Below are 12,238 nucleotides of genomic sequence, written 5' to 3' on the forward strand. Positions count from 1 at the left end.
AATCTTCTATGTGTTTTTAATTGAAAACCTTTTTCAACTGTGCCTTCCGCAGAATTAATTAATTTCATTAAATTGACTACCGAAGTGTGCTGCATTTATAATAATCTCCACTAGATGGAGTTGTGGATTTTGCTGCGAATGACGGACTTTATCTACAGCGTCTCCAACAACTGCATTTCATGGTCGTCTCTATTAATTCTATAATCACGGGTTAAAATTTGTATATATTCATATTTCGAAAGGCTTACTTTTTTGTATTTTTATGCAGTGCTGTGTACTCTAGACAAGATGTGTAAGTTAGGCTTTTTATAGACAAAATGCCAAACCCTCTGTGTTTTCTAGTAATGCAGAGTGCTGAAAGAGAAAATTGTATATTATTATCCCCTTTCTTCAGTATAATAAAATCTACTTATTACGGTTGTCCCGATACCATTTTTTTTTTTTTTTACACAAAGTACAAGTACTGCTACTTTTATATTCCCCCCCCCCCCCCAAGTACTCATCGATAAGTTTTTTACATCATGTGACTGATGACACTGTGTACTGTCAGTTGTTTTTATTTTTTTATTAACCCTGTTGGGGACTGGCTTTGGTGAGAGATCAGGGGTCTTAACAAACCCATGACATCTCCCTTTTGAGATGGTGAAAGGGACTGAGGACAGATTCCCCTGCAGCCTCAGATGCACTGAAGATGAATGGACAGGGGACAGCAGCTCCTCTCCATTCATAAACGGAAGCATCGTTTACGATGCTCAGTGACAGTTATGAATGAACAAAGTCAGTGATCACTGTCTCTGTGCATTCGGAAATGGAAGGAGGCGGTAAATTTACGTATTTACAGACTCTTTCCTCAACTCTCCATCCTGACAGATCGAGGACAGAGGGGTACCGAGGAGCACGGAGGGGGACTGGAGCATGGTAATTGTAACTCCTCCCCAGCACTGCACTGATCACCCCTGACTGTCCAGGTATCGGATTAAGTATCGGAGCATTTGCCCGAGTACAAGTACTCGGGCAATTGCTTGGTATCGGCACTAATACTAGTATCGGTGCAACCTTACTAATTGGTTACTTCCTTTTGCACTACCTATGAAAATAAATTGTCAGTTTATGTACAGTATGTTGCAGCTAATAAAACAATTACATTTTTAAGCATCCTTGCCTTAGTTGCAGGCCTAAATTATGATCAGTCGTGGCCACATATTCATTTCTCATTGGCCTATTATTTGGTGTTGGCACAAAGCGAGAATGAGTTTGTGAAGAAACCAGTGATATGTTTTTAGGTGTAGCTTATAATGATCAAGACCTGTACAAAAAAATAAAGTTGAATTTTGATGTGCATTTGAGTACAGTTATCAGTTTTTGCTGTAGGCAGCCTTCAGAGACCAGCAAGAAATTGGCTTTAATAGCTAGGTTGCTGAAATCTGGTTGGGTGCAATGGAATGTTGCACACCATTGCTCATTTCACTGTTGTTAAATAAGCCCATTGATCATTTTATTCAACACCGGCAGTTTTACAACTGTGTGTTCATCAGGACTTGGGTTGGCAGAATGATGAAATTAATGGATGTCACATAATTGAACAGCTTTATCACAGTGATCTAGAAACGATAGTTCTGTTAAAGAAAAATCAGCAATTTTATTTTTGCCTGCCTGTAGCCTGTGTGTTGTAATGATTAATGGACATAATGTGCACATAGACATCTTTGACTTTAGTCTTTAAGCTATTCTGATCTTTCTTTCAAACTTCTGGAAAGAAACCACAGAACAGTAGCAGTTTGTAAAATAAATATTAGCAATGTGTATTTTGTTTTCTGATTTAAAAGAGAGGCATGGGCAAAGCTTCTTCAGGGTCACAGGCGGCGCGCACTTCCTTTTAGCTCTCCTGTGACCCATAGTCAGCCGACAGCGGGCTAAAGCCTGCTGACTTCACATAGCTGCTCCAGGCTCTGAAAGGATCCGCACAGTATAATCGGGATCCACCCGGCTGGCTCCGGCTCTGTTGTGTGGCTGGGAACCGGAAGCTAGCCGTGCCTGTCCCTTCTCCAGCCTAGTGCTCCAGTGAGCACTGGAGGGGCAGAATGGGGAGTGGTGACTAAGTGATCATGTGATCACTCAGTTCTCAGGCTTAGAGCCAGCAGGGGACAGCTGCAGCATCAGACTGATGCTACAGCATGGAAGTGGGTATAGTTTTTTTTTTTTTCTTAAAGTCCACACCTCTCCTTTTTAATAATGTGTTCCGGTTATTTTTCCTTCTGGCTAGTCCTTAACAATGCATCAATGCATGTAACGTGCTGTGTTATATTATTGTAGCACCTCCCCTGGAGGAGCTGCTGGTTTGTTTTGGGTGGCACGTTACCTTGTGGCTCCTCCGCCGTCCTATAATGAATATAGCAGTAACGGTATGTCCATGGCAGGTGTCTTTTTCTGTGCTCTTTATTACCCAGCCAGGTAAAAACATTAAAACTTGTGATGAAGAGTAGAGGTGAAGTAGAAGGAGAAATAGCAGACTCAGGCGTAACAGGGAAACAGTCCTGCTCCCAACAATACTTTGTATTCTTCACCACTCTAGCCAGAGTGGGTATAGCGTACCTGGACAGGCCCCTCTCACTGACAGCCAGGGTATCTTTCGAACTTGAAGAAAAAGCCTCTGCCACAGACCCTCATGAAATGGACTCAGGCAAAAGCCTCTGCCACGGGCCCTCTCTGTGATTATAATTACGAAGATGATCCTCCTTGATAGAATTTCACCTGGATCTCCTTCAGATAGTTTCAGTTACCGACTGACAGGTGACCAGCCTCTCAGTGTCCGGCTACCTTGATCCCCGGTGGTTTGTTGAGACCCCATTGGATCGCCAGCCTCCCATTGGCTCTCCTCAGATGGACTCCCCAACGAACAGCTATCTCGTTTGGGATCTTCAGGATTGGGAACCCAGTCGACCACTGTGCTCCCCGCCACAGCTCAGTTGTCCCGGACTAACATGGTCCCAGAACCAGGAACACCGGGTGGCATGTGCACCCCAGTCTGGAAGGCCATTAGGGGGGCCGTGGTGCAGTTACCCGGTAGGTGGGTGCCGCACTCCGAAGAAAAACCCAGACTAATGGCGTCTGTCCCATAAATACTCTCCCCCAGCATGCACAGCGAGGCTGAACCCTCATGATAGGCTGCTGGGGAAGAGCACCCAAACCTCGACTCCACTGCTGCCACCCATCGCCCTGGGGTAGGAACTACACCCCAGCAACAATAGACAGCCCACAGCACAGCCAAGCTGAGACGAAGACCCAGTGTTGGCCATAATATTTGGATCAGAGATCCGTTAACACTCTGATCCCTCTCTAAATTTAACTAGCACCGGTACTTTTTAAGTAACCAGGCGCTACATTATGTTGCATAAAATTGGACTAAAGACTAAATAAGAATGGCAAACCTTGTTTAATTCAGGTTTAAAGTGATATTAAAGCCTTGTTGTTTTTTTTTTATTTTTAAATAACAAACAGCAACAGCAACAACAACAACAACTTACCAGCTCTGTGTTAATGGTTTTTCACAAAGCACCAGCTGGATCCTCCTTTTCTCAGGTTCCATGCTGGCGCTCCTGGTCCCTCCCTCCTGCATTCTCTATTTCTCAGGTTTTATGCTGGCGCTCCTGGTCCCTCCCTCCTGCCGGGTGCCCTCACAGCAAGCAACTTGCTGTGGGGGCACCCAAGCAAGTATGCTCTCAACCCATGACTCTGTGTGTACATTCACACATGGAGCAGCGGCTAGGCCCTGCCCCCTCCGTCTTCTGATTGGTTCACTAGCTGTGATTGACAGCCACTGGCTCCCGCTGCTGCCTAAAGGCAATCAGGAGTGCGAGTCCCCGGAGAGACGAGGCTCTTGTGGACATCGCTGGATCAAAAGGGGGCTCAGGTAAGTTTTAGGGGGGCGGGGACTGCTGCACACAGAATGTGTTTTTTGTTTTTTTGTCTTCATGCATAGAATGCATGAAGGTAAAAAACCTTGTGCCTTTACAACCACTTTAAAGACTGAAAAAACGCAAAGCATTCTACAATGAATTGTGCTGCATTGTTTTGTTTGTCATATACCCTTTCTCTAATCCTCAGGAGTACCAGCTCTGCTGGACTGGACCGATAACGGATTCAGTATGTGTTTTGGAGTCAATCACCTTGGACCTTTTCTTCTCACCAATCTACTTCTGGACCGCCTCAAGCATTGTGCACCAGGCCGTATCGTTAATGTCACTTCTAACATTCACAAATATCAGAAGCTGGACTTTGCAGACCTTAACTACAATGTAGTGCCACTTTTTGCATACTGCAAGAGCAAACTGGCAAATGTTTACTTTACCCAGGAGTTGGCTCGGCAGGTGGAGAGGCATGGCATATCTGCATGTGCTGTTCATCCAGGTTAGGAAACACTTTTTTTCTATTGTGTGTTTCTTTTAGATATATTATATAATATATTATGTGTGTGTTCTGTAGTATGACGATTCAAAAAATGTTTATTTAGAAGGTGGAAAGAACTCTTAATGTGAGGACTGCACAAGGTACTTCTAAACTTTGCACCAAGTACTGCTTGGCTATAATCCAGTCTGATGGTATAGTTGGAGTTCTGTTTATTCAGTCTGCAACAATGTGATGTCCAGATTTTTTATCCTTCTGAGTTTGGTATTTACACAGCGCAGTCAGACTAATTACAATTTTGCTTGTGAAAATAATTTTATGAGTAGTAGAATAGTTTATAATGTTTATGACAAAATGCCTGGCATAGAGTTTTTGTCTGACTCCAAAATTAAAGCTGAACCCCAGTATACATCAATATACATTTTTATTCTCTGAAAGGAGCAATATGGCCAACGCTTTTTTTGGCTGTACTTGTCCTGTAGGTAACAAGAGTGCAGCTTGTTCTGCACTCCTGTGACCTGTTTTCAGCTGACAGCAGGCTAAAGTCCTCAGCTGTTCCAGATTCAGTAAATGGTCGGGATCCACTCGAATGCCTGGACCAGCAACTGGCTCAGCCTCTCAGTAATCTAAGCCAGCCCCTCCCACCCCCTCCACAGCCTGGAACTCCAGTGAGCACTGGAGAGCCAGTGACTGACAGTCACAGACTCTCTTTTTAGAGCGGAGAGGGAGAAATGAACTATCGGCAGTGTTTGATCACTCAGTTCTCCTTGCAAAGCCAGCGGGGGTCATATGCAGCGTCACATTGATGCTGCATCCACCTAGGTGAGTATGATTGCTTGTTTTTTTGGAAGTCCATACTTCCCTTTGACCCATTCTCACCCCTCGTTAAGCTTGATAAACACTATACAATTTTCTTTTAGATATTTTTTTTTTTTTTTTTTTTCCCTTTTCTAGATTTACCAAAACCATATACTATGCCAGTGTTTCTCAACTCCAGTCCTCAAGGTGCCCCAACAGGTCAGGTTTTCAGGATTTCCCTCAGATGAAACGGCTGTGGTAATTACTAAGGCAGTGAAACTGATCAAATCACCTGTGCAAAATAATGGAAAGCCTGAAAACATGACCTGTTGGGGCGACTTGAGAAACACTGCGCGATGCAGTCAAACCTTAAGAGTTTCAATTTGTATGCTATCAGGCAGGCCCTTGCACTACACTACATGGTTTTGGCAAATCAAACAACAAAAGTCACATGTGTATCCAGCTTTAGTATCTTAAAACGGAAGGAAAAAAACGGTCATGTGCCCATTGCTGGTCTTTTTAATCCTACTCTGCACTGGTTGCTGGGAGGAGTCTGGAGGTACAACACATTGCTGCAATGGGATTTAACATTTTGCAGACATAATGCCTGTCTAATGTATACAACTTTGCCTATATATTTAGTCAACCAATATCATGTTCTATGCACACCACACAGCTTAAGGCACTAATGGCCCAGTTTTAATGGTCCTTACTGCTCATGTATAATTTAGTTATCAGCTAATACACAGAGTTTAGCAAGTCATTTGTACTCACTGAGAAACGCTGCTTTTATACATAGAGAACAACACAGTTTCATTGGAATTCTGAGTTCTGGGGATTCAGGGCCTGATCCACAAAAGGGATACCCCGGCGTATCTACTGATACGCCGTCGTATCCCTGTTTCTATCTATGGAACTGATCCACAGAATCAGTTTCTCATAGATAGGCAGAAGATCCGACATGTGTAAGGGACTTACACTGTCGGATCTTAGGATGCAGTACCGCAGCCGCCGCTGGGGGCATTTCTCGTCGAAATGCCGCGTCGAGTATGCAAATTAGCACTTACGGAGATCCACGAAGCTTTTACGCTTCGTTTTTTCTCCGTAAGTATTAGTTTGCCGTCGCAAAATTAGGGCTGCTTTTACAAAGTGTAAAGTTAGTACACCATGTAAAAGTAGACCCTTCTTTCCCGCGACGCTGTCAAATTTCTTTTAAAAAAAAATTTTTTTTACCCGGCGCGATTCACAAAACTCGGCGTAACGTAAAACCGCGCAAAGCACGTCGGGGAAAATAACGCCGGGAGCATGCGCAGTACGTCCGGCGCAGGAGCGTGCCTAATTTAAATGGGACTCTCCCCATTAGATTAGGAACGCCTTGCGCCGGACGGATTTAAGTTACACCGCTCAAAATTTCTAGGTAAGTGCTTTGTGGATCGGGCACTTGGGTAGAGATTTTGCGGCGGTGTAACTTAAATGTCAAAAGTTAAGTTACGCAGGGTTTTTGTGGATCAGGCCCTCAGTGTGCACAGGTAGGAGGGGGACTCTCTAATAAGATTCATTCATCAAGATGCTTTTTGATGTGCTTACAGTCTAGATCACACTGCAGACAGTAGCCTTCTCATACCAACTGCTGCAGAAAATGTCCTCCATCCTCTGATTCAGTGTGCACAGGAAAGGGAAGGGCTCTTTCTTATACAGATGAAATTGGCTTTATTGAAGTTGTGTGTTTTTTAAATAACATGTCATACTTGCCTGCAATGGTTTTGCACAGAGTAGCACCAGTCCTATTCCACAGCTCTGCCCCTACCACCTGCGCTCTCCTGTGATTGGCAGTGTGAGCCCATGGCTGCTATGTGTCAGCCAATAAGGAGAGAGAGACCCGGGGCAGCCAAAGCTCCAATGCACATCACTGGATCGAAAGGTCGCTCAAGTAAGTTTTTTTTTTTGTTTTGTGTTTTTACTTGCTGCCACAAAAGCAAGAGCAGTATCGCTATGGTGACATTGTACTGCTGTGGCGACGATCATGTACATACTGTGATATTAGAGCAGCTAGTCAATGTCTCTGATTACCGCCACAGCAGTACAGTGTCGCCATAGTGGCATTGTACTTGCGCTGGTGACAGTATGTAAAAATACTGTATGTGGCCAGTGCAGCCAGTCAGTGTCCCCATTCATCACCACAGCAGTTCCAGTATCATCATAAGGCCTTGTTCACATGTGTGGTGCTCTCTGAAGACTGATCCGTGTTCGTATCGCTCTTCAGAGTGCATTTTCACAGGCAGTGAGAAAGCATTATATAGTCTTCTCACTGCCTGCTCAAACCCCTTGGACCCACACAAGCGCTCCTATTCACTTGCATGGCGCTACCCCGCCAAAAGCAACGGGGGATATAATTCTTGCCACGTCTGTGAAGCAAAGTATTACAGCATGTGTACCCCCCAGCAACTGCCTCTGCAGCTAAAGAGGTTGCAGTTGAGGAATGGTAAAACTGTGGTTCAACCACAAGAATTTGCCACCCCTTCAAAACCTCACATGTGAACGAACCCTAATAGTGCAGCCAGTCACAGTATCTCACCACACCATTCACAGTGTCCAAAAATATGATGGGTAGCCCTAGAAAGCTTTAAAGGTGCTCCTTGGCTTTTGGGCCTCTCATGTGGCTCTCACGAGTAACAGAATGTGTTTTGGGTTGTAATTCTAAGTATGCCTATGCTGTGTGATAAAAATATGTTATTAACTTGAGAACTTTGCGTAAAACATGCATTTTCCAAAAACTTGTAGCAAAAAAATTAACCCTTTAAAAGACTGACCATGCCCAGGCTTGAGTCTTAATAATTGGGTATTTTCTGCATGTGCTAAAAGATGGCGTTTTTTTATTTTGTCCCTTTTTCTCCTACAGGTTATGTTGTTGACGAGTGGACATCCCGATTTTCAATCCTGTTCCGCATAGTGATGTATGTCTTCACTTCTATGTTCTTCATCTCCAGCCAGGCAGCTGCTCAGACTGTAATATATTGTGCTGTATCTGATGACATTCTCCAGCACAATGGAGGTTATTTCTCAGACTGTAAACCATGCACGTTGCAGCCACATGCACAGGACAGTGGAATTGCTAAAAAGCTTTGGGAAGCAAGTGAAACAATGGTTGGTCTTACCTCCTCTCCGAGGGAACATTTAGCTACAAGAACACGATAGCATTGAAATGATCAAGGGTCCACAAAAACTCAATGCCAATCCTTTTAGTGTGGATTTTTTTTTTTTTTTTTTTTCTGAATGCCAACTGTTTAATTTCCCACCACTTTCGGGTCTTGTGGCATTAGATTCAGTGGGGACACAAACCGCAAAAACAATGTTTGACATTTACATAAGACAAGAAAATATTCTACACCAGAGGGCCAACACCCAGACTTGCGTTTTATCTGTGTTTAATTTATTTATATGATGTAAAAAAATTGCATGAATAATTATTTTCATTGTTCATTCAAAGCAAGTTTGATCTGTTATTAAATTATTTAAATTCATGTCGGCGAAGACCTGTCATTACAGCAGCCAGAGGTGTGAAAACTGCTTTGCCTCCTACTACTAAGGATGATTTTGAATAAATGACGCACATAAAAGTCTGAGCAGTACATTATCTGACTTGACACTTGTGGCCGTGAATATTTAGCTGTGCATGAAAGAAACTCCAGGTTAATATATGTACAAAGTTTTTTATTTTTTAACTATAGTTAAACAAATATGCTTGTCAGAAATGTGTTGTCACATGCTAGCTGGAATTAAAAACTAGGCTTACCTTGGAAATATCCACTGTGTAAGTTGATGAAGGGAAGGAGGATGTAATTAGGGTTACTTAATGGAGAAAGATCTATATTAGTATAAGTCTAATGCTAGCCATACACTATAGGAAAAATCGTCCGAAATTCAGTCATTTGGAAAGTCCGTCCATTTTTCGGCCAGTTAATGGGCCCAAAATCTGTAATCGTTGGGATGTTTTTGAGCTGAAAACATGAAGGACCAGTTTGTAAATATTCTCCCGAGCAAACGATAAATTGAAGGGTTAACCACTTAAGGACCGCCTCCTGCACATATACGTCAGCAGAATGGGAAAGGACAGGCATATCAACGTACCTGTACGTCCCCTTTAAATGCCTATCCGTGTGGTCACGCACGACCCTGCCGCCATCCCCGTGAGTCAGACCGTGGATCCCGCGGTCTCGATCGCCGCGGGGATCCCCGTGATTGTTTCACGGAGGTATAGAGTGGGGAGATGCTTGTGTAAACAAGCATCTCCCTGCTCTGACTAGTGACAATGACACTGATCTCGGCTCAATCTACTCGGAACGGAGATCGGTGTCATGTGACACAGAGCCCACCCCCCCTACACTAAAACACTATGCAGGGAACACTTAGCCCCTACAGTGCCACCTAGTGGTTAACCCCTTCACTGCCAGTGTCATTTTCACAGTAAACGGTGCATTTTTATAGCACTGATCGCTGTGAAAATGACAATGGTCCCAAAAATGTGTCAAGTGTCTGCCATAATGTTGCAGTCCTGATAAAAATCGCTGATCGCCGGCATTACTAGTAAAAAAAATATATATATATATATTAATAAAAAGTCCATAAAACTATCCCCTATTTTGTAAACGCTATAACTTATGCGCAAACCAATCAAACGCTTATTGCCTTTTTTATTGTTTTTTAACAAAAATATGTAGAAGAATACGTATCGGCCTAAAGTAAGGGAAAGAAATGTTTTATGTATTTTTCGGGGATATTTATTATAGCAAAAAGTAAAAAATATTGTGATCAAATACCACCAAAAGAAAGCTCCTATTTGTGGGAAAAAAAGGACGTCAATTTTGTTTGGAAGCCACGTCGCACGACCGCGCAATTGTCAGTTAAAGCGACGCAGTGCCGAATCGCAAAACGTGGCCTTGTTCTTTAGCTGAAAAATGCTCCAGGGCTTAAGTGGTTAATGTGTTTCCCATCCAAACACTGTTTGCACTAAGGGTGTATGTGTGTGTGTGTGTGTGTGTATGTATATATATATGTGTGTGTGTGTGTGTGTGTGTGTATATATATATGCACATACACAAAAAATAGGATTTTTGTACTCACCGTAAAATCCTTTTCTCTGAAGTTCATGGATGGACACAGCTTCATAAATTTTTGACATTAGGGTTATGTTCCATCTATCAGGAGAGGACTAGTCCTCTCCTGATAGACGGCATATAAACCTACTGTCAGAATAAGGGATCTGTGTCCATCCATGAACTTCAGAGAAAATGGATTCATTTATGTCCACTGAACGATTTATCGGTCATTACATGATAGCACTATCGTTTGCTGTCACAGCCGAATGTTTGTTTTTTGAAAATGGTTTCTGACAATTTTTCATATAGTGTATGGCCAGCATAAGTCGGAGATAGGGTGGCTACAAAAATGTGTTTTTTCAAATTGTTTAATTTTATATTGCAGATACCCTGTATAATTGTGTCTGAGAGTTCAAAAGAAGAGAGCTGATTGGAGATAAGGGAACACCTTATCAGTCAGCGGTCAGTCAGATGAAGATCACTCCCCTGTCACCATTTTTCTTTTGGTGTCCAGAATTTTTTTTTAGAAGTGATTCAGGCTGATAGAGGAACGAAGCAGCAGGCAGAAATGACACTTGGTCCTTTTTTATTGTACGTGTATTAAACTATAGAGGGATATGCTTTTTCATGTCATGTTTAAAACCACTTTGAGGACCACCTAGTCAAAGGAGATCATGCTTGACATATAACTAGCTTGAAGACTTTTGGGGAGGGGAAAAAAATGTATGTTTATAAAAAAAAAAAATTAAAAATGGGGGGCTCCAGAGAAAGGTGGAGTTTTGCTTGAAAGAAAAGATGTCATTACAGAAATACAGAGCCTGCTATTATCATTCTCTGAAAATTCTAGTTGCCTGGCAAGCAGTGTTGACGCTTTGCTTCAATACATTTGAGATCCCTGGTCACTAACAAGTATGGAGAAAAGTTTACCTGGTTTTCTATATCCGTATCGGAATAACAGCCAGGAAACTTGCCTTTTCAGAAGGATGCCGGTAATGGTAGCCCCTGTACATGTCAAGTTCTTTATTTTAGAGATGTCTATTTAATTTGAATCTTTTAGAACAGCTTATGGGATTTGCCATTACCAGGACTGTCATCTTGCATCGAATTCATTATTTGGTGAGCTACTGACTCGGACCAGACATACAATGTGCGAAATGTCTGAAAACCTGATATATGTCCTGATATATGTCCTGATACATGACTCTGCCTAATATTGAGAAAGTATGGTTCATGCACATGGGCCGCAGAAGGCTACCACCACAATTCGTAGTAACGAGTATTTCTGCACCTGCAGCTGTGGATGGCATTCTGTACAAACCAATGATGGGTTGATGAATGCCATGGCTGTGCTGTCAAGGTTGCATGTGTACATGCCTCCCTTTTACTCCTGGGCATGGAAATTCTCTTTATCCTGGGCAAGTCATCAATGGTGGCGATCATATTTCTGTCCTTTTGGTGTCACATTTATATCTACAGTTTGCTAATGTGCATGTGTAGCCTTTTACCTGGCAATCATGTATATGGAAGCATTATTTTCATTTGCAATATTTTTTTTATTAAGGTTTACAAGATGATGGTTACACACAGAATATTCTTTCTGTGTCAGAGCAGATATATCGGGCCAGATTCAGAGAGAACTTACGCCAACGTATCTGTTGATATGCCGTGTAAGTTCTAGGATGCGCCGTCGTATCTATGTGCCGTATTCACAGTACAAGATACGCCTGAATTTTGGCTTCCTACGACCAACGTAAGTCTCCTTCGCCGTCGTAGCTTGGGTGCATATTTACGCTGGCCGCTAGGGGCGCTTCCATTGATTTACGCGTTGAATATGTAAATGAGCAAGATACGCCGATTCACGTACGTACTTACGCCCGTCGCAGTAATCTACGCCGTTTACATAAGGCGTACGTCTGGCGTAAGTTTACCCCTCACAAAGC

At 42.8% G+C, this 12,238-nt stretch overlaps 1 protein-coding gene across 3 annotated transcripts in view; it reads left to right on the top strand.

The window, feature by feature from the left end:
* Positions 1 to 8,822, top strand: part of LOC120937672 (retinol dehydrogenase 12-like) — a 39,606-nt gene extending 30,784 nt beyond the window's left edge. For all 3 annotated transcript variants that reach the window (XM_040351095.1, XM_040351080.1, XM_040351089.1), the window contains exons 4-5: positions 4,105 to 4,407; positions 8,102 to 8,822. In XM_040351095.1, coding sequence (XP_040207029.1) covers positions 4,105 to 4,407; positions 8,102 to 8,397 — 599 coding nt within the window. In that variant the 3' untranslated portion in view covers positions 8,398 to 8,822. The remainder of the gene's footprint in view (positions 1 to 4,104; positions 4,408 to 8,101) is intronic.
* The last annotated feature ends 3,416 nt before the right edge of the window (positions 8,823 to 12,238 follow it).

The sequence above is a fragment of the Rana temporaria genome, chromosome 1 (genome assembly GCF_905171775.1).
Source record: "Rana temporaria chromosome 1, aRanTem1.1, whole genome shotgun sequence".
Lineage (NCBI taxonomy): Eukaryota > Metazoa > Chordata > Amphibia > Anura > Ranidae > Rana > Rana temporaria.